At 43.1% G+C, this 22374-nt stretch overlaps 2 protein-coding genes across 7 annotated transcripts; one reads left to right on the top strand and one right to left on the bottom strand.

The window, feature by feature from the left end:
- Positions 1–1299: 1299 nt before the first annotated feature.
- Positions 1300–6710, bottom strand: LOC116374323 (uncharacterized). The gene is made up of 3 exons (XM_031825960.1): positions 6264–6710; positions 5722–6120; positions 1300–5416 (listed from the first exon to the last, which is right to left on the bottom strand). Exons 1-3 carry the CDS (start codon positions 6708–6710, stop codon positions 1478–1480), a joined length of 4785 nt encoding a protein of 1594 aa, XP_031681820.1. The 3' UTR covers positions 1300–1477.
- Positions 6711–11007: 4297 nt separating this feature from the next.
- Positions 11008–22372, top strand: mief1 (mitochondrial elongation factor 1). Of its 6 annotated transcripts, XM_020486299.2 has the most exons (8): positions 11155–11204; positions 12142–12155; positions 12247–12549; positions 12735–12886; positions 13124–13304; positions 16342–16604; positions 16802–21191; positions 21439–22372. In XM_020486299.2, the coding sequence occupies exons 4-7, from the start codon at positions 12740–12742 to the stop codon at positions 17627–17629; spliced, it is 1419 nt and encodes a 472-aa protein (XP_020341888.1). In that variant the 5' UTR covers positions 11155–11204; positions 12142–12155; positions 12247–12549; positions 12735–12739; the 3' UTR covers positions 17630–21191; positions 21439–22372. The 6 variants fall into 6 exon arrangements, with proteins under 6 accessions (XP_031683038.1, XP_020341889.1, XP_020341887.1 ...); XM_031827178.1 differs by lacking the exons at positions 11155–11204; positions 12142–12155 and adding an exon at positions 11008–11131 and having other exon boundaries at positions 12247–12488; positions 12739–12886; XM_020486300.2 differs by lacking the exons at positions 11155–11204; positions 12142–12155 and adding an exon at positions 11008–11131 and having other exon boundaries at positions 12247–12488.
- Positions 22373–22374: the final 2 nt, after the last annotated feature.

The raw sequence follows: 22374 nt of genomic DNA, 5'->3' as shown, positions 1-22374 counted from the left end.
GGCCTCAGCTGTGGAAATGTGTGCTTTGTCATGGGGCTCTGATTACATGCTCAATGCTTGGCTTGTGCGTAGCTCATCGTCTGGGCAATTGAAAGAAATGACAAACCTGATCCCTGGCCTGCCTCTATTTGTTCAATTCTAGGCTATTTGATAAACTTCTGCTTATTTGACAACTTGAGGAATTTAGTGATTTGCTGAATTCTGAGGAGTTTACCTCGACTGACCCTTTGATTATCAATTAACTTAAATGTTATCTCAGTGTTTAGGTTCATAAAGTCCACAAGTCTGCGCAGTCTTTCAAAAGTGCAAGACTACTCTCTCTGTGTTTCTCAGGTGTCACGAAGTGTTGTGTTGTTGTGAAGTTGTTGCTTCGATTTGTGATCTTGTGCATTTTCAGGCAAAAATATTTTCCCTCAAGAGGCACTCTTGGCAATGGAAGAGATTTAGGAGATTGTTGTTTTGGGAGTTCCGCTTGTTACAAACCATGTCTACTACTGTTTTTCTATTTAGGCCCTACTCAAAGCATTCTAGAAGTAAGAATAAGGCAACAATATGACACAGCAACATTTTAATGGTAATAATACCACAAAGTACAATAGATTTACATTGTTTGATGGCTGATGAAGACAGAGTTTATTAATGCCTTGGTAATAAAGGAAACAATTCAAGTGATCATACATATAAAACAAACCACAATAGTATTTGAAGATTCACACAAGTATGGTATTCAAGTGTTTTTATAATCATACGCAAAACATCAATTTTCTTAAATAGGCCAGAGAAGTGTTCACCTTGACCAATGTGTTATGTTAGCAAATATGTTCTCTCACTTGTTTAGACAGTTGAGATGCCTGTGAACAGTAATTATTTTGTGTGAAATGTTAACTATTGTGTGAATTGTACCAAGTTATTCCTCATGTAACCAAATATTTTGTATCAAGGATAGAGAATGATTAAAAGTTTTACAGAAGGATTTACAGACAGATACTTTCAAGAATTACAGACAGACCGATGGTTCTACATGTAACAAAATCTTGCTTTGGGGGGGGAATGGTACAATTGGCTTGTCTACAATTATTTTGTCACAACACAACTGGTTGGGTCAGACACATTAAGAAGAAAATAAATTCCACAAATGTACTTTTAACAAGGCACACCTGTTAATTGAAATGCATTCCAGGTGACTACCTCATGAAGCTTGTTGAGAGAATGCCAAGAGTGTGCAAAGCTGTCATCAAGGCAAAGGGTGGCTACTTTGAAGAATCTCAAGTATAAAATATATTTAACACTTTTTTGGTTACTACATGATTCTATACGTGTTATTTCATAGTTGTAATGTCTTCACTATTATTTTTGACATTTAGAAAATAGTCTAAATAAAAAATACACCTTGAATCCCTTAGGACGTTCAATGAAAGAGCTGACAGTTAGGCAACTTTTTCATCCGTCTTTGGGTAACTAATGGGTTAAGGATATTTCAAGGCATGTATTTCCTGGCCTTCATACGAGGTATAATATGTATGTCTCTGATGTCATTATGCTGAAGCAGCCAACACAAGTAGCGTTCGGTGCCCATACCCCACCCGCTGGTGAGTAGAGGAATGACCTGCCGCATGTTGATGTACCACTTGTAGGATTCCTCTGGGACTGCATGATGTCTGAGGGCTTCTTGCACCATCTCGGGGCTGGAGTGACGCTCCCCAAGACCCAGAGTCTCCCCCAATCCCAAGAGGAGGTCCGATGCTTTTGCCTTGCGTCTGTCCGAGCCCTCCACATATGCTTGGTAGAAAGCCACTCCCAGGTGGTCCATCTCTGTCAGCCAAACAGCGCCTCCATACTTCTCAATCAAAACCCGTTCTCCTTTGCGGGTTAACTTCCTGCCAAACTGGGGCTGGCCGTCCTGTACCCACTCCAAGCACTCTGGCGAGGGCATCATAGTGATGGCCTTGTCCAGAGTGACTCTTGGGAGAGGGGTTCCTCCCTCCAACATCTCCAGTAAGTCCTTGACATGTGAAAGGGTCCCAGCGGAGTTCAGTATGATGTTGGAGTGTTTCTTCAGCATTGCATTGGTGAGATGAGCCACGTATCCCTCAGCTATGTGCATGGCAGTGTCCATGTCGCCCAGGAGCTCACACTCAACATGGTAGAACTGGTTAAGATGAGTGGCATCTGGATCTTCTCCCCGGAAACTTGGCGATACGTAGTATGTCCCTGGCAAGTTCTCTTGGAATCGCAAGAAATACTCCAGCACAAATTGCATGGAGTCAGCCAAGTACACATCCTGCCCCAGCAAGTTGATGTAAACGGGCTCGGAGTCTGATCCCAGGCCCATCGGAGAGGAGATTGTGTCAGTGGTGAGAGGAGTCAGGGCGTACGCGTAATGACAGGTGTTGTTGAAGTACTCCACTGTGTTGTGGAAGAGGGTATTTTGAATTTGAAAGAGATTGCGGTACCACTGGCTCTTGATGGCTAACATGGAGTGGCTCTGTGGATCCTCCCAGGAACGAGGAGGCCTGCAAAGTGTGATTTTGGTGTGGATTTCCTTTAGAGTTTCAGGGCTGGCGGGAGGGCCATCGACAGATGAGACGTAGCCGGGGTAGCTTTGGAAGTACTCTGGGAACACCTCAGCAGGCTTGTCACCACGTGGAGGAACCAGAGGGATCAGCTTGACATGGGCATAATCAATCTCAAAGCCCTCAAAGATGAGTGCAACACCTCGAGCATGCATTCCTTCCTCCAGCAGTCCAGCTACTTTACGAGTGGCCAGGATCAGTGATGTGTAATCAGTCTCTTCCAGATGGAAAATGTTGCTGGACAGTGGTTTACGTGGCACTAGAACTGTGAGTCCAGGTGTATTAGGGTAGGGAGTGAGGAAAGCCACATGATCACTGTCTTCCCACACCCGCCACTGTTGCTCCTCCCCACGCACAATACGGCAGAACAGTCCATTGTGGGAAGGATCTCCTAAGAAGTCAAAGCACGATGGTGCGTTAGGCGTTGGCAGCTTGTTCCGAATCTTGGCCTGAACCTGGTCCAGATCTGCATCTTCCCAGCGCGGGCCACTCTTTGAGGTGCAGTAACCTGGGTCATAGGGCTGAAAGTCCTCCTCCCCAGTAGGTCGGGAGCACCAGTTGGATTCCAAACCATGAAGTGGTAGCACTCGGATATGGGCCGGCTGCTCGGGATGTGGGTTAAATACTAGGGCGCAACGCTGTACCCCCAGTCGTTCGCATAGCAGGTTTGAAACAGCCCGGGCGCCTTGCAACAGTGCTAAGAAATCTGGTTCAACCAGCTGAAAGATGCTGCTTGGCCCACTCTGAGTCTTTTGGGTAAGGATGGTGGCACCTGGTGTCCAAGGGTTGGAGTGTAGGTGAGCAACTAGTTCATCAGTCTCCCAGATTACATTGAAATAACTCTTCATGGGTCTCAGGACTTCGACACGTGCAATGCCACCAACCATGGAAGCTACAAACAACACCCCAACATTGGTTTCAACAACAGCATCCCCTTTTGCGTCTACAGCAATGATTCCAGCACAGCTGCCTTTCAAGTTCTCAGACATGACTTCTCGACATGCCGCCCTAAGGCTGTAGCCTTTATGATGGTAGAGACTGGCCACTTTTTGTGCAACTGTGTGTCTTAGAAACACATCTCCATCACCAGAGCAGGTTACTGCAAGCTTGTCATCAGCAAATATACCTGCTCCCACTACTGCTGTGTCTCCAACTTGACCCTTCCATTTTCCCACCAACCCACCTGTGGATGTTGCAGCAGCTAACCTACACCATCGATCCAAAGCAACAGCTCCCACTTTCTGTGGATGGTTGTTCTTGGAGGCGTTGCCAGTACTGAGTTTTGCTGTCAGCTCTCTGCGACGGACATCAGTTTGGAAGTACTCCGCCCTCATAGGCTTCTCACTCTCTTCTAAGCCTTGCAAAAACTCTTCTGCACCTTCCCCTACTAAGAGTGAGTGTACGCTCTTCTCCATGACCCGTCTTGCTGCTTTCACAGGGTTCTTCACACTCTGCAGACAAGCCACCGATCCAGAGTTCATCCCATTTCCATCTACTATGGTCGCCTCCATCTCATTTTTCCCTTCTTTGTTGAAAACAGATCCCTTCCCGGCATTGAACAGAAAGCAGTCTTCAAGAGCTTGCACACTCCGCTGCACTGCGTCAAGACTACTGCCTCCCTGTTGTAGCACTTGTGATCCGAGGGTCAGAGCTGTCTGGAGAGCAAATTCAATGACGCCTACCACCTTTGTATTCAGCATCATCTCCTCCCCAGCTCCACCATGGATCACCAGAGTGAAGTCTGGACTCATGCTGGAGGCAGAGTTAGAGGGAAGTGTTGACTTAGACATTGTCGTGCCTTGTTTTTGGCCTGCTGGACTGAAACATTTGTGAATTTCCCCTTGGGAGGATCCATTCCTTCTTCCTGCTTGTTCTTCTTGCAGCAGACACTCCATGGCTCCCATTTGTCCGGCGATGGAATATCTGACAGCGAGAAGCATCACCAGCTTCAGATTTACTTTCAGGCTATCTTGAAGCTTCTCCAACACTGTGGAAAAGGTGCCTTTACCATTGAGCACTATACGGACCCGGTCTCTCCTCCCCAGGTAGGTTACAGCAAGTTGGTCTTTAGCGTACACATTCCCTACAGCAAGCTCCACTCCCTCCATCAAATCCTTGCCAGTAAGGTAAACAGAGGGGCACCCAAAGGGGTCAAGAAACTTCTTGAGAGGGTTGTCTGGAGACATGGACCAGCGTAGGGCTGCTAGGTGAGGGCCCACACCATGTCCACTTTTAGTGGCTTTAATCAGGTTTTTGTGCTCCAGGAAAGCCACATGGAACAGACGGAAAAGTTCGTTTGTGTATCGAGGGTTGTTGTCTGGTCCGATGCAGGATTCCAAAGCACCGATGAGCTGGTAGGATTGCATGGTGAGGGAGTATGTCGGATCGCAGCGGCCATGCTTGTAGTGACGCATATGGGTAGGGGTTACAAGAATGTGGCTGGCAGCAGATTCCCCAAGAGTCTGCCTCAGGGAGAGCTGCAAGGAAAAGTTGATCCAGGCATCGTACAGGCCCCTGTGACCCCGGAGTGTAGCAAAGACATCTGGGTAAGAGAGAACCTCAAACGTGATGATGGGATGAATTGCTTTAGGGTAGGACTTTGGGGGGTCTGTTTTAGTTATACCCTGTAGTGGAAATGCTAGGGGGCTTGGGGAGGAGGAATCAGCCTTGTTAAGATAGGCTGACCCATTGCTTCCTGTGTTGGCCTGGACTAGGTCTACATTAAGCGACTCCGAGAGATACCACACAGTCTCAGCCACTAACCCAGCCACCATTCCATCCAGTGCACTGTGCTCAAACACCATCCCTGCTGTGCTGTCTTTGAATACCACCAGGTTCACCACCTGTAGAAAAAGAGGAAGAGGAACCTATGTTTTCAAGTCTTGTGTCAGTGAGTTAATAAACTGAATTTTGTTTGGTGCAATTACGTATGTCTGATGTGCAGTAAAGATCCACTTACAATTTGATTCAATATTGAAAAATTGATTTCACTCCATTGTCTAGGGTATATTTATGTCAGTACCAAAAATCAAGTCCATATCCTCATCCGGTAACCTGATGAATCCAGTTGATTCACTACGGCATCACTGTACTGTATTGTAGTAGTTGTCATCCACAATTACAGTACCACAAACATCCCATACTGTACCTTGTCATAGTATCTCAGACAGGGCCCATCTCCTCCTCCCAGTCTGACAGCATTAAGGGTGTCTGCCAGATCAGCTGGTGCATTGCAGTCTTCCAGGGAGAGAGCCACCACAGCACTCTCCATCAACCCCAGTGAGGCGGCCGCTGCCCCACCTGCTCTCAGGATCTCCTCCCTCACAGCACTCCAGGCTTGCCGCTGCAGGGCAGAGAGGCCGCAGATGGCAGAGGCCTTGTTGTTCTTGGCAGCTCTATGTTGGCTCATCACATGAACCACTTGGCTGTAGATGTCAGGGAACGGTAGAGGGGACATAGGCCCGCCTGGGCTGGGATGCTGCAGTATGTTGACTGAAAATACCCCTCTAGCACAGATTACGATGGCATGGAGGCAGTCTTGGTATACCTGTAATACAAATAGCATGTTAAGAAGTAGGAGATAATCACATTATATGACAATAAGTTAAGGGAGTACGATGAATTGTTATCAGTATCATCAGAGATGGTGTATGAAAACACAAAAAAACACGGAGTACTCCCAAAGCTTACTTTAATCTCATCTTGGGTCTTCCCAGGAATGCGGCTGGCAGCAAACACCTCTGATTGCTGTGTGCGCTCAGTTTGCCCCTCACCCTCTACCAGCGAAGGCTCACTATACATCTTGGCCACAGCCCAGAGCAGAGCAGCAGCCCTCTCCAGTTGGGCACACTCCTTCCTGGCTCTGGAGGGGGGCAAGACAGCGGGGATGGCTGTCGAGGTGGGCAGGGGGTCGGTACATGAAAGCAGCCGGCTCTTGAATTGCTCTGTCACCCAGTTCTCTCGGCCAGAGGCAGCAGCCGCCAAGCACTTTTGGGCCTCCTGCAGGACCTCCCTCTGTTGGCTAAGGGTATTTTTGAATTGAGGGTAGAGCTCGGGGCTCAGGGTGAGCTGGAGCACACGGCTTGCCTCTTGTAAGGTGACATCTAGCTCTGGAATAGGGTAATCGAGAAGTGCCATCCTGTCCTGTCGATAGGGGGAACCTAATGCAATGAGAGAGCGAGGACGCACAATCAATTGAGTTAAGGTAAAGACACTCAGGTAATTTGCCCTGATATTCTCTTTCAACCATATTTACTGTAATACATACTGTAACCTGTATGATTACAAAGGCTGTAATTCAATTAGGCTTATCATATTATGTAGGAGAAGAGCTCATGAGACACACAGAGGACTCTTTATGGATTCATTTGGCTGATGTGAATGGACAGTACCCTTAGTTTGTATGCCAGATCATCTGTAATACAATACCTCCTGTAAGGTCAATGTATTCTATTTGAGACACATTGTGACTTCTCCTTTATCACACGGTGTGTGAGAGTGGCTGCTCTACATTACCCTCATCCCTTAATGATAAGAATTAGCATGGTGTTTGTATTGCCAGTTGTCATGGGAATATGTCTCATTCTGCATGACCCTGTTGGGGTAATTCGATTTGTGCTGATAAGCCTAGTCCGTCGCTCTTTACAATGCTGCCTGTTTTTCATTCTTCTAAGACCAGATTCAAGTTCAGCTACGCCTATGACCTTGTGATTACCAGGTAGTTAATAATTATTCTAACTAAATTAAGTTCCAATTGATAGGTTTTATGTAATACCACCTCTATAAACCACATAGGTAATATATAAGTTCAGAAATACATTCAACTGTAGAATTTAAGTACCACATTGTAATATTTACCATAAAAATAAACTAATAACACAGTTGTGTCACTTTTGTCAAAATGGAGCTTCATTAAAACCAGTTATCAGCAAACTAAACCAGCTTATAAGATGTCAAAATCATGTCACAGAATACATTTTTTTGGAGAAAAAGTGGTTATTTTGAATTTTCGCCATTAACTTTTGAATGTGATAGCAGCTCTCTTCAAGAGATCTGTTCACAATCTCAGGGCATCACAACCAAAATATAGGATGTGTAAGGGTTACAATGTGTAAATTCCTCAAATGTGATTTTGACAACTCCACCGACAACCAATGCTATTAACCAACTATTTTGCATGCCTAAAATACATGTAAAATAACAACACAGCTATTATATTATAAACTTTTTCCCCCTTCCTGAGGCAACTTCTTGTCATCAAAGTTGCTAAGATCAATTGCAATGATTTAGACAATCGTAGAGTAAATAATTTAAGTTTACATACATTGTCAGTGGTATGTCCTGAAGTCCCTACACCCCTCAACAGTATTAGCAAGGAGGCTGCCCTCCACTAAATAATGTGTCATACCGCTATGACTCATTCAAGCGTGACTAACTTTAAAACATCCATTTCAAGAAAGACCAATATACACATCTGGCTCAGCTTCGTGGGTGAAAACAAATGGAACATTTTAGGTACATAAAATACCACTATGATCAATAACACAAGCACTCACAGATACGTTGCTCTGGACATTACACTCTATAATTAGGCTACACATAAGTAGATAAAGTTGTGTTATTCCTACAGCCATTGTTGGTACGCGTATAAGCTCATAAAATGTCATTTATAAAAGTAGAAACTAGTTTACCTCAATACCGAAAACACTCCCAAGATATCCACGCTCCGTAAGATGCAGTGATAGTCAGTGAACAGCAAGTTTTGTTGTACTACACAAACAAGGGTTGGCAATAATATGTACCTAGTGATTCCAATTAAGCAATTACATTTCCTGTCTCAATAGATGCTGGGTGAATCTGAGGCAGACTCTCACTGCAAATACTCTCCCTAATGGAATGGTCAATGTTCAAGAAATGTTGGAACTCTTTTTAAAGGTTTTTCAGGTGCACCATTAGTTTGATGCTCTATGCTCTATTTCACCCAAACAGTCATTGGCAGACAGTTTTCCACATGACCATTTAACCCTTGTGACTGAACATTAAATGCACTTTAACTGGTTTCGAAAATGTCTCCTGGTACATGCCTCCTGGTCTCTATAATTAGATTTGTAGCAACAGTAGAATAAGAGGCATGAGGCTGAATTAGTAATGGCTGTCTCTCGCAATGTCTTATGCCGTCTCAATATGCCGTCTCAATTACAATAGTCTTAACGATTTAACACAATTTAGACCATATTCAAAAACACTTTTACAGATATCACTGCTGCCAGTAACTTGGTTACCTGTGAAGTTCTGTTAGGTAGACTAACATTATCTGACTCACAAACAACATCATTATGGCCAAAGGGCTAAATGTAATGTGAGATTTCTGTGGTTTATTTACTAATACAGACCACCATACGTTCAATCATGTGACGTAACTATACAAGTATTTCCTTGGTATTCTTGATTATGACCAATAGTATCATATTGTGAAATATTGGAATAGCTCAGGCAATATTTGTATTATCTTATCCCTAGGGCTCCCGAGTGGCGCAGCGTTCTAAGGTACTGCATCTCAGTGCTAGAGGCGTCACTACAGACCCTGTTTCGATTCCAGGCTTTATTCCAACCGGCCGTGATTGGGAGTCCCAGGGGGTGGCGCACAATTGGCCCAGCATTGTTAGGGATTGGCCGGGGTAGGAAGTCATTGTAATTAAGAATTTGTTCTTAAATGACTTGCCTAGTTATTTAAACATTCCTATTTCAGTAAATTAGCAAAATTGCCAAAAAATGTCCATACTTTACCTCCAGTCAAGGTGTCAAAGATGTGCGATGAGCCTCCTGAGGTTTCACACCTATGTTTATACTCTGATGCATGTTTTTTTCTTATTGTGTACATAGTAAAACCCATTACTTATTTTTCTTTCCCCCTTAGTGGGAACTGTTCTTAACATATGTAGTTTCACTTTCATCAAAACTGGTGCTGCTCCTGAAACTCACTGACCACAACTACCCGAAACCCCTCTGACCTGAGATGCCCGAAGCCCCCCTGACCTCTGACCTCAGCTGCCCGAGACTTCCTAACCAAAGTAGGCCTCACCAGCCTTAGATAGACACACCTTAGACAGAACTGTGCTGTACATTTTTCTTATGAATCAGATACGATTCGTTGGCACTTTAACATTTTTTTAAACTTTAGACATATAGTATTCAACATTACTCCTTTTGTCAGTCTTTCTTTTTGGAGTTGTGTTTATGAAAAGGTATCTAGCCGAAACGTGGGGCATTGGCTATGTTTCTGTTTGTTTAAGATTATAATTTTTTGAAAGAATATAATTAATTGTAAGCCTTTGCATAGGATTAATGACAACGCAGATTAATGGGACTTCTTATTTTCATTAAAGGTCATTTAGCAGACAAAATACTCAGACATTCGTAATGGAGACAAACATTATGTGATTGTATGCAAGCTGCTTAGGTAGCTAGTTGTGAGATTTCACCACTTAATGGCATTTGGTTCCCCAATTTCAGAAACCACTTTGCTTAGTTAAGTGTAATTCCTAAGTAACTGTTTCTTCAATTACCTAACAATGTAGATATTTATGATAACAATAAAAACTACTTTTTATATTTTGTTATTAGTTATATTATTTTATATTGAACTGTTGGGTAGAGCTTGCAAGTTAAGCATTTCAGTTTACTTGTGCATGTGACAAATTAAACTTGAAACCACCAGCAACATGGTGCCCAGCCCGTATGGGCTTATAAGTGTCAAGTGTCAAGTAGGTGTGCACAAAACAAAAATGTTACATTAAACAAAATAAATGCATTTAACACTTAGCTATTACAATTTTCACCTTGTCTCTCTACACAAACAATACACTTCTCCACCCCAGGAAAATAAATTGTGCAATGTAAAAAAAACTCACATTGTGAAAAAGAACTTCAACCTGTGTTCATCCTGTAATCAAACACTTCATGAGTGAGCACCAACAATTTTACCAAACAGAACATGTCTCAGGTCATCATACAGAGGGCAATAAAACACAAAATGAGCTTCACTTTCTATTAACCCAAGATCACACAAGGGATTGTGTCGACTCTTAGCTGCTCACAAACTTTACCAATATAGTACATATTAATATGAGCTTGTTTTATTATATGTGTTTCATTTATCCTTGTCTTGTCCTGGTAATCAGTGATGATGCTATAGGTGATAAAACAATTTCCCAAATTCGGATTAATAAAGTAATACTCTACTCTCCTTTAACCTACTCTACTCTACTTATATAGTCTTATTACATTGGTTTATGATCTTATTCACATATGTTTCCTTATTAGACTTCTTTATAAAAATGTATTCCATCATATAAAGGTGTATAGGTTTGTAGGCTAAATAAGACTGAGTGCTGTAATGTCACATTTCTCAACCATAAAAATGGTTCAAACCGGATGTAGTAATTCCAGTGCAAAAATAAGTAGCCAATAGCTTCCGGTTTGTCATTCTGACCCCGAAGCGAGGGGGAACTGTGTCTGTTGTACTTATAAGGAGAAACCTTTGAAATCGTTTCTCAAACGTAAGTTCAGCGTTCTCCCTTGACGATGTAAAATGTTGTTCTGTCAATATCGTATATTTGTATTCAATTGATTGTGAGTATCAGCTCCTCAATGTGCAAGGTCAGCATCGTTCGGAGGCTAACGTTACTGTAAAAAGCTAATTAACGTTAGCTCACGAGCTAGGCTAGAATTAAGTGATTTAAAAAATATATACTATCAGCCAATCAAAGGGAACAATACGAGTGGTACTAGTTTTGCTATTCTAGTATAGCTAATTGTTAGCTCACTTATCGTATAGTCTACACGGGAAACAGCAGCTAACGTTTGGTAGCTAAATTGCTAAGGGGTGTTCTGCTGGACGAGTGCTAACGCAAACTAGCTAATGTCAGATGAAAGTGGTTAGTTAGCTATTTCAGTATCTTTGGTGTATCTTATGTGTTGCTCTGGTCTGACACGGCTAGGCTGCATGCAGACTAGACCGGCATACCATAGCTAATGTTAGATAGTTAGCAAATTAACTTGACTTGCTGCTGGGTGGGTGTCATTTGTGGAAGGTTCTAACATTAACCTGTTCCAGAAACTTCGTAAAGTACGAGGATGCCAACAAACAACGCATACAAAGTAGCATGATCAATTCACCAAGCTAACTAGCTGCCGAATAGGCATCAACTCACCACGTAGCTTATTCTTAATGTTTGTTCATAGGCTACCAGAACGAGGATAGACTATTTTTATAAACGTGAGTGAAAAAATGTAACTAAATTTCCAACGCCCTACCCGGTATCTTATTCTGCCGCTGTACAACTTGTTTGTTGTATGCGTTGTTTGTTGGCAACCTTGTTATTTTTGGAACAGATTCCTGTTGGGAGGTTACACAAATTACATCTGCAACAAATGACCAGTCTCATCTCTTATCTCGTCATCCACAAAGGTTATCGAGCTAAATATGCCCAATCGTATCAAGTAGTTTAGTTACTGTTCAGGATTAGTATAGCCCAACTTGATCCATGTTGTCCTTCCAATTCACCAGTGGCAGATGCCTAGGTGAGTGTTTGAAAATCTACTCTAATATTACCCTTTGCGTAATGATTACCTATTCTATTGAAATAAATACATGTCCTATCTCTCCTCACAGGAGTCCTCCCATCTCCATGTGCATCCCTAATGGGCGGCTGGTCTCGTAGTGCGGTGCTGGAGCTGTACCGAGCACTGCTCCGTGCAGGGTGCCACCTTCAGTACACAGACCGCAACTACTACCGGCGCGCCGTGGCCGGCGAGTTCCGCCGCTGCCAGGCTCTGACCGTGCCGAGTGACAAGGAGGCCGCACTGAAGAGGGGCCAGTTCTTCCTCAGCAGTAGACTGGGGGGGCTGATGTAGGTGAGGCTCAACCATCCAACACCACCTTTAGCAAGGCAAGCTTGTGGCAGACCACTAACAGGTAAACTATTCAGCTATTTAACTGACCAACTATCCTTTTGCTCTCATAAATTAATAATACATATTTTAATAATAAAAGGTATACAGTCCTTGAGTTATGGTAATAGAACGCAGGACTCTTTACGTCTGAATCAGTACTTTGTTCTTCTCTCATCATTTTCCCTTTCTAACGCTACATTCACAAAGACAGAATGGCGGGAGTGAACGGTGACCGTAAAGGAAAGAAGGATGACAACGGCATGGGCACGGCCGTTGACTTTTTGCTCTCTAATGCCAAGCTTGTGCTTGGGGTCGGAGGAGCTGCCATGCTTGGCATTGCAACACTAGCAGTCAAAAGAGTAAGTGGGACATTCTTTAAGTTAGATCATTGCAATTCTATTATTGTAAATGTTATTATGTACATTATTTGTCTGTTGTGCCAGTTCAGTTGTAGGCTAAATGTGATCACCTCTCACTGTTTGGCATCTGATCTCTACATCAGTAATTTTACTGTTTTTAACCACGAGTGGAAGACATGTCCATTTCATGAAACACTCTAATGGACAAATATGCTTTTCAATTCCATCTCCTTTCAGATGTATGACCGTGCCATAAGTGCTCCGACCAGCCCTACTAAGATGGAACCATCTGGGAAAAGGAGTTGGGAAGAACCAAACTGGATGGGCTCGTCACCACGGGTACTTAACCACGACATGAGGTCAACAGTGAGCAGGTCACTGCAGACTCTACCCACCTCCTCCAACTCCTTTGAACCAGGTATGGTACGCTAATATATTTAGGGTGTCGCACACAATGTTTCGCATTACAACTATCAACATTGCTCATTTAGCAGAGTTACAATCGTGCTGTTAGCTCACCCTACAGCGTGTAACGTTACCAATGGCACTGCCAAATTGGTACTTTTTCGGTGGTGCGACTGGTTAGTACGTTGTCAAGCAGGACGATTACGTGTGTTGGCAAGGCAGAGGATGCGAGATTAAGGACTGGTGAGCGTGGAAGCTATAGGGACGCCTGTTACACTCTCACTTGCTCACACTCACATGCATTGCCTAACTCTGTTCAGAGCAAGGCCTGAACAGTAACACTTGGGATTGATGTAGCAGGTGGTCACAGTGGGGTAGTAGTGTGTTTCAGATGGTTTGACCTCATCTCTGTGCAGTGTTTTCTAATCCTTGGCTGTGTCTATTGATGACAGGATGGCTGATGTCAGGATGGCTGTACTTCCTGTATTGTGGGTGATGCTACTGACTCTGTGCTTGTTGTAGGAAGCTATAAGGTCGTTCCATTTGATATCAACCAGATTTTGACCGTACATCTTTTGATTTAAACGAAACATTCCATACATATTTGCCCATGGTTTAAGTGATCAGAAAATTACTTTTTGGACCTGAATGCCAACACAATCAGGAGATGAAGGGGCTCAAAGTTGACCAATTTTTGCATATCCCAGCATACCATGAGACGTCCATGTATTCATCACTTGAAAAGATGAACGGTTAAGTTTGATATAGTTTAAAAGCTTGAAACCAGGGTTGCCAATCTATTATAAATTGTAGGAAAAATACGTGTAATGTTTAATTTCAATTATCTAAAAACATGTAAACTCAGATTTAGTTTAATTTTTGCCTATGTTGACGCTTAGCCCCTAATGTATATCATCTGAGGTGTATGTGTTGTGCCTGCCATCGGTTGAGACACAGTATACTCTTGAATACCAGGTGGTTGTCATTTTAATCATAGAAGTATAATTCATAGAATGGACCTATCCCTTCAGACAACTGCAATTTAGCTGTTACACCATTGAAAGTAATTGAATTGACATTTTACATTCCAATTACTACCATGAAGATGGCCGCCGGTCTACCCACCATCAAATGTCATTTTAAATGGGAATGTCTTGTCCACATCACCAACAAACTATCATGGTCTAAATATACTAAGACAGTCATGAAGAGGGCACAACAAAACCTATTCCCCCTCGGGAGACTGAAAAGATTAGGCATTGGGTCCTCAGATCCTCAAAATGTTCTACAGCTGCACCATCGAGTATGACTGGTTGCAGCACTGCCTGGTATGGCAACTGCGCGGCCTCTGACCGCAAGGCACTACAGAGGGTAGTGCGTACGGCCCAGTACATCACTGGGGCCAAGCTTCCTGCCATCCAGGACCTCTATACAAGGCGGTGCCAGAGGAAGGCCCTAAAAACTGTCAGACTCCAGCCACCGTAGTCATAGACTGTTCTCTGCTACTGCACAGCAAGTGGTACCGGAGCGCCAAGTCTAAGTCCAGAAGGCTTCTTAACAGCTTCTATCACCAAGCCATAAGACTCCTGAACAGCTAATCAAAGGACTACGCAGACCCATCTTACACCCATCTTACACTGCTGCTACTCAGTTTATTATCTATGCATAGTCACCGGTACCCCCTTATATAGCCTCGCTATTGTTATTTTACTGCTGCTGTTGAAATATTTGTTACTATTATTTTACATGTTTTACATAAGTTTTTTCTTAACTTCTTAAAGCATTGTTGGTTTAAAGGCTTATAAGTAAAGCATTTCACTGTAAGGTCTGTTGTACACCTGTTGTATTCGGCCGCACGTGACAAATAACATTTGATTTGATTCTATCTATATTTATGATTTTAATAGGATTCGTATGGAAGATTGACATTTGTAATTTAAAACAACTGATATTCCCATTCAAGTCAATATTTTCTGTGTGGACCTCCAACCAATTGGAAAGTTGAAATGTCAATGTTATTCCCATTTTAGTTACACCTAGTCTCTATTTAAGTGCATGCTGTGTCTCAACTGATGGCGGTCTCAACATAAACCATTCTTTTTTTATTTATTTTTTTAAAGGAATGACCAAATAGTTTGACAATCCTGTTAGTAAGCTTTTAAATTATATCAAGCTGAGCCATTTTATATTTTCAAGAGAGCGAGACATTCAGTGTCTGTCTCATGGTATGCGTCATGGATCACAATTTGGCCACCTCTATCTCCTGAATGTTTTGGCATTCAGGTCAAAAAAGTTATTTTCTGACCACTTCTACCATGGGCATACATGTATGGAATGTTTTGTTCAAATTACAAGGGGTGCGGTCAAAGCTATTGAAATTGAATGGAACGACCCTATAGTTTTGTTAGTAGAAACCCCACTAAATAGACTCAAACGGCTAGTTTCTATTGAGCTCCATTAGATATGTGTTAAAAATACCTCAAAGTCTGTGGTATTTTGGGTGGTTCTCTTATGCCGGGTGTACACTACACAACTTTCAAAATTGTAACATTGCTGAGCCTCTCACATTTAACGACCGTCTTTCGTGTCGTTTTTTTTGTCTTCCCAACGTGTATTAGTGCTCAAGCTAAACGATGTGGCACAAACTGGGAGGCGGGGGGTCACACACTACAAGGTTCTTCACTTGGTCGTGAGGATTCTCCATACCACGCTGTCTCGTGAAAAACGAAACGTGTCTGATCTCAACAACTAAAAAAAATTGTGTGGTGTACTTCTGGCTTTAGTAGTAGGTTACTCTCTGTAGGAGAGGATAGTCTGTAAAGCAGCCCCTCTCGTGGTACGTGTTCCCATTAGTTGGGTTGGATTTCCTGTCGTCACCCAGTAGCCTTACTTTTGTTCTTATTTACCTCCCATGCCCTTTCAACATATTTGATTTACTTCATTATTAAAGTGTCTTGCATCATCAGAATGCCCAGCCCACATGGGTTATATGCGATAACCCATACCTGCACATTCCTAACCTCTGCCTGTCGTGGCTGTATCCCACTCAGACTGCATGCGGAGGGCGGCGGGGCGGGGACGTAGCGCTGCAGGGGAGACCGACCTCTTCCGGGCCAGGATGCGCCTCTCCTTGCAGGAGAAACTGTGGGAGTTCTACCAGGAGCGTGTGGCCATCCCCGCTGAGGAGCAGGCCACAGCCCGCCGGGCTGCCCTGGACATCTGCGCAGAGCTGAGGATCTTCCTGCACGCCAAGCTGCCCGACATGCCTCTCCGAGAGATGTACCTCAGCGGCAGCCTCTACGACGACCTGCAGGTAATAAGAGGGTAGAAGTAGTAAACTTGATCCTTCCGGGGGAAAGGGTAAAGATATCACTTCACAGGCCATTGGCTTAGGAGTGTTGTGACCACAAACAATGCTTTTTACCTCGGTGCCTGTCTCTGGGTTTGAAATGTTATGGTTTTACAAGAGTAACACCATGTGCTCTCTGACTCTCTCCCACTCTTTCTCAGGTGGTGACAGCGGATCACGCTCAGCTCATGGTCCCTCTGACCTTGGAGAAGAACCTGTGGTCGTCAGTCCCCGGGGAGGACACCATCATGAACGTTCCGGGCTTCTGGCTGATTCGCAGGGAGAACCTGGAATACTTCCCCCGAGGCAGCAGCTACTGGGACCGCTGCATGGTAGGTGGCTACCTCTCCCCCAAGTCTGTCCTGGAGGTGTTCGAGAAGCTGGTGGCGGGCTCCATCAACTGGCCAGCCATCGGCAGCGTTCTGGACTACGTGATCCGGCCGGTGGTTCCCTCGGAGACGCTCACCCTGGAGGTCCAGTACGAGACAGACCGCCTTCTTTTCGTGGACTTCCTGCCTCTGCTGGTGATGGATGACGGCGCCTCGCTCATCGCCAAGCCACACAGGCTGGCTGCGGAGCGCCATGAAAACCTGTGGCGGCAGAGCTTCCGTGTGGCGGAGACTGCGCGCCTGCGGGCTCTGGACCAAGAGGACGGGGGCTGCCGCTGTGCCTGCCTCAAGGTGACTAAAGCCGTGTGCAAGCTAAACCCGGCCCTAGCGCGCCTGTCGGCCAGTCAGCTGACCAACACCATACTGCTATTGAGCGAGAAGGAGGGCGACTGGACCCAGGAGGCGCTGGCTGACCGCTTCCTGCAGTTGCTCCGCTCTCTAGTGGGACACCTAGAGGCTGGGAGGCTCCCCTGCGCCCTGGTCCCCAAAGTCAACCTGTTCTGTGAGCTGACGCCAGTGGAGGTGGATGAGCTAGGATACACCCTCTACTGTTCCCTCTCTGACCCAGAGGCACTCCTAAGGACTCCTCAGTCTGACTAAGTCTGGTCACGGGTTTGAGGGTTTAGGACAGATGGTATATAATTCTAAGATTCCATACTGCAGAAGAGGATAGGATATGTAATTCATATGCGCTTCAGATATGGACCATGTCCCCTGTGACCATGTCGCTGTGTGATTGATTCAACATCACGTCTCTGGAGTCCCGGTTTCATCGATCAATATGTTTCTCTTGTACTTTTTATTTGTGTAATTGTGTTTGATAAAGTAGAAATGCAAAATCAACCACTTTAGTATGGGGGTTTAACAATGAATACAGGATCATCCAATTACCAGTTAAACCTCAGATGATGAAACCAGTCTCTTCATATGGTCCCTATGCTGCACGTAAGCCGTTTAAGTAGTACTGTTCAGAGGGGTATACTTTAAAGCATGATCAAGGAGTTGGCCAACTAACTTGCCTAGATATCCTGAAATAACTTCAAATGGGCTTAGTCTAATTGACTTAACCAAAAACACAAGTTTTTAGCTTAATGAACCCCCAAAAATAAGTTATTTCTGTTTGTTTATCAAAGTTGAAACTGTTTTGTAGTATACCCCTTGGGTTAGGACTCTGTTTGTTGAATTGGGGATTGTTTCATTGGCTAATATTATGTTACCATAATAGTATGTAGCCAGTTTGGATTGAATCGTGTCGAGGGGGGGAAAAATATATATTCATTATAATTTGTGGGAATGGAAATTGGGGTTTATTAAAAGCTATTTTGGTGGCTCCATCCTCAGATTGCAGGTCTTTCAAACACATATTATGATGGGTAACATTAGTTTAATGCTAGTTAATATCATGTCTGAACAGAGGCATGAAAAATCTCTCAGAACAAGCCTCCATAACCGGCTCAAGTATTATTGTTCTCGACATTTCTAGCTTACTATTAAGCTGAGACTTGGAGGCAGGGTGCTTCTTACACTCTGCCATGAGATGCCAGTTCAGATGGGTGGATAGTTTGGTGACATCGTCAATACTGTCGCCCCTAACAAGGTAAATGGTCTTAAGCACTGTTGTGGTCCACTAGGAAATAAGACCAGTGAGTGGAACATGACAGGGGGTTGTTCTTCTACTGCAGGGTACTTATAGTACTGTAGCCTGGTATCATTCAGTTTGTGCTGTAGCCAACTCTTCTCTGTGTCATGTTTGGCATGGCAAGGTTAGAAGAGTTGCTTACAGTGCATACAGTATGGGACCAGGCTACACTTAGCCTACTCTACCGCTCTAACTGTGTAAATGGATAGAATGTAATGTTTACCATGTGAGCCGCCGCAAAAGCAAATAAATTATTGTGGTACGACTGAAATCTTGACATTCTTGAGTTAAAAAAAAAAGAAACTTTATTTTTCTAGATTTCTTGAAGTGAGTTTTTGAATTTGATTCAAGTTATAGTTCTGAAATTGTAGCAAACTTTGCAAGGGTGGAGGCTGCTGAGGGGAGGACGCCTCATAATAATGGCCGGAATGGAGTGGTGTCAAACACGTTCATGTGTTTGAATCCATTAACTGCATTCCAGCCAATATACTCCTTTCCAGATGTTATTATGAGGCATCCTCCCATCAGCAGCCTCCAGTGGTGGAAACGCCCACTATAAAGCCTAATGTATAAATCATATAGGTTCCTATCTTCATGGTATTTAAGTTGTGGATGATTTGTGTTTTCTAGGACTCCTCCCACAAAGTTGTTGAATGAAAGAACGTTGAGAAATAAGAATATATATATACTTGTATGTTAGGAATGTGTGCCGTTTGCATGAATAAGAATACCAATGTAGAAAGTTAATCATACGTTGGGTTATTGTTATACACCTCTGTACTGTCTGTTTATGACGTCAAATATGTCTTGTGACGTTAAGATAAAATACTTGACCTATATGTTCATTCATAGGTCTTTGTTGGTTAACTGGTTGTTGCATACATTTGTATGAAACAAATCTAGTATGACTTCTTCCCACTCATAACACAATGGTTGGTGTGCTTTTTTTCAAATGACATTTTGCGATAGTTGGGATGTTAAGCTGGGAGCAAATTTATCAAAGACAGAGCACCTCTGTCAGTTGCTGTGGAATTTTTTTTCCCAGTTGCAAATACAGTGTTTGTCTTTCAGGTTTGGTCTTGCTTCAGCATCACCTACTGGTATAAGGTAACTGTTGCTCAGTCATGATATATTGTCTTCAGAAAACATTCATACTCATTGACTTCTTCCACATTTTGTGTTACAGCCTCAATTTAAAATCGATGAAATATATATTTTTCTCACCCATCTACAGATAATACCCCAAAGTGAAAACAACATGTTTAAGAAAATATATTTGATTTAACTAGGCAAGTCAGTTAATTAAGGACAAGTTCTTATTTACAACGACAGCCTACCGGGGAGCAGTGGACTAACTTCCTTGTTCAGGGGCAGAATGACAGATTTTTTTACCTTGTCAGCTTGGAGATCCAGCAATCTTTTGGTTACTGGCTCACCGCTCTAACCACTAGGCTACCTGCTGCCAAGCTGACATATGACAGAAATATGTCATTGACATAAGTCTTCACACCCCTTAGTCAATATATGTTAGAATCACTTTTGGCAGCGATTACAGTGTTTGTCTTTCTAGTTAAGTCTCTTAAGAGCTTTGCACACCAGGATTGCACATTATCTGCACATAATTCTTCAAGCTCTGTCAAATTGGTTGTTAATCATTGCTAGACAGCCATTTTCAAGTCTTGCCATAGATTTTCCAAGACAGTTTTAAGTCGACTGTATCTAGGCCACTCAGGAACATTCAATGTTGTCTTGGTAAGCACCACCAGTATACATTTCGCCTTGTTTTTTTAGGTTATTGTTCTGCTGAAAGCTGAATTTGACTGTCTTGTGGAAAGCAGACTGAACCAGGATTTCCTCTAGGATTTTGCCTGTGCTTAGCTCTATTCTGTTTCTTTTTTTTTTCCTTAAAAAAACTCCCTAGTTCTTGCTGATGACAAGCAGACCCATACCATGATGCAGCCACCACCATGCTTGAAGATATGAAGAGTGGTACTTGGTAATGGGTTGTTGGATTTGCCCCAAATATAACACTGTATTCAGGACATAAAAAATTTGGCAAAGAAATCAACTTTGTCGTTTTGCTTTGGTGCATCATTGCAAACAGGATGCATGTTTTGGAATGTTTGTATTCTGTACAAGCTTTCTTCTTTTCCTTCGGTCAGTAAGGTTAGTATTGTGGAGTACCTACAATGTTGTTGATCCATCCTCAGTTTTCTCCTATCGCAGCCTGTTAACTGTTTTAAATACACTTTGGATGGTGTATCAATGGTGTAAATAATAACTTCACCATGCTCAGAGGGATTTTCAATGTCTGCTTTAAAAAAAAAAAAAAGTTTAATGTACCCATCTACCAATAGGTGCCTTTCTTTGCGAGGCATTGGAAACTTCCCTGGTCTTTGGTTGAATCTGTATTTGAAATTCCCTGTTCGACTGAGGAACCTTACAGATAAGTGTGTGTGTGTGTGGATTACAGAGAAGAGGTAGTCGTTCAAAAATCATGTTAAACACTATTGTGCACAGTGAGTCCATGCAACTTATGTGACTTGTAAAAAAAACATTTTACTCATGAAATTATTTAGGCTTGTTGACACAAGACATGTCAGCTTTTCATTTTTACAAAATGTGAAAAAAGGCTAGGGGTGTGAATACTTTCTCAAGGCACTGTATATCGTCTTCTGTGGTATGTTAGTGTGGATATTAGAGCAAAGGTATGTTCAGTTTAGAGACATTTCCTTTATGGTAGTTCCATTAACTTTACACTTAGACACAGGTAGGTATTCATTTTGGTGCTCACTGTGTGCATTTAAGGGGGCTGGTCAATCCCACTGACATATAAGATCAACCCACATTGAAAGACAGCCAGGGTTAATCTGGTGTTGACATCCAGCAGACAGACGGGGATTTAAACCAGGTCAGGTAGCAGCTATAACCATCCCATGCCCAGATGTCCAATCACAAGCCTTCTTCGAGAGTGGGCTCCAGAGTGGTGCAGCGGTGTAAGGCACCACGACAGACACCCTGGTTCAATTCCAGGCTGTATCACAACCAACCGTGATTGGGAGTCCCATAGGGCAGTGCACAATTGGCCCAGCGTAGGTTGTCACTGTAAATAAGATGTTTTTCTTTACTGACTTGCCTAGTTAAAGGTTAAATATAAAATAAGTGTTATGCAAATATAAAATATAAATCAGCACCTTGCTCATTTGTGAAATATATATCTTCCCAATGAACACTTGTCTCACAGGTACGTAGTGTCTATCCTGGTAGGAGTGGAGGGTGTGCGTGGTACAGTAGAGCATTTTTCAAGAAAATCTTCGACATGTTATGGAGATAGTTTAGCATTATATGTTTAATCCAAAAAATCAGAGTATGCTTGCAATGCTACCACCACAACACGTAGTGTTGGGTGTACTGATATTAACGTCTCAATCCGTGATGGGAATAAAAATAAAGGATGTTTTTGTGCTCTCTGTAGACCTGACTTAGACTACAAACATTTGTGCTGTTGTTGGGGTCATTTTGCCAAAGTTTGCTACAACTGTTATGAACCACAAAGACATCTACCTTGTGGATTTCAGCCTAGCGACGATATGCTTGCATGTAATGTATGTTTAGTTGTTTTTGTTGGTTTGATTTAATTTTAGCTATGGAACTGAATGGTACACAGCACTTTGTATATGCCGAAAAATAAATGTTGCGGCAGATG

Source organism: Oncorhynchus kisutch, linkage group LG6 (assembly GCF_002021735.2).
Source record: "Oncorhynchus kisutch isolate 150728-3 linkage group LG6, Okis_V2, whole genome shotgun sequence".
Lineage (NCBI taxonomy): Eukaryota > Metazoa > Chordata > Actinopteri > Salmoniformes > Salmonidae > Oncorhynchus > Oncorhynchus kisutch.
This window is presented reverse-complemented; position numbering and strand designations above follow the sequence as displayed.

What these genes read in the sequence shown, in the direction of transcription:
- LOC116374323 (XM_031825960.1), bottom strand. Translation starts at nt 6,710, where the DNA reads ATGGCACTTCTCGATTACCCTATTCCAGAGCTAGATGTCACCTTACAA. An exon ending in AGACCCAAGATGAGATTAAA is followed by an intron (nt 6,121 to 6,263) that starts GTAAGCTTTGGG and finishes TTTGTATTACAG; the next exon opens with GTATACCAAGACTGCCTCCA. An exon ending in GTCTGAGATACTATGACAAG is followed by an intron (nt 5,417 to 5,721) that starts GTACAGTATGGG and finishes CTTTTTCTACAG; the next exon opens with GTGGTGAACCTGGTGGTATT.
- mief1 (XM_031827178.1), top strand. Translation starts at nt 12,740, where the DNA reads ATGGCGGGAGTGAACGGTGACCGTAAAGGAAAGAAGGATGACAACGGC. An exon ending in CAACACTAGCAGTCAAAAGA is followed by an intron (nt 12,887 to 13,123) that starts GTAAGTGGGACA and finishes ATCTCCTTTCAG; the next exon opens with ATGTATGACCGTGCCATAAG. An exon ending in CTCCAACTCCTTTGAACCAG is followed by an intron (nt 13,305 to 16,341) that starts GTATGGTACGCT and finishes TATCCCACTCAG; the next exon opens with ACTGCATGCGGAGGGCGGCG.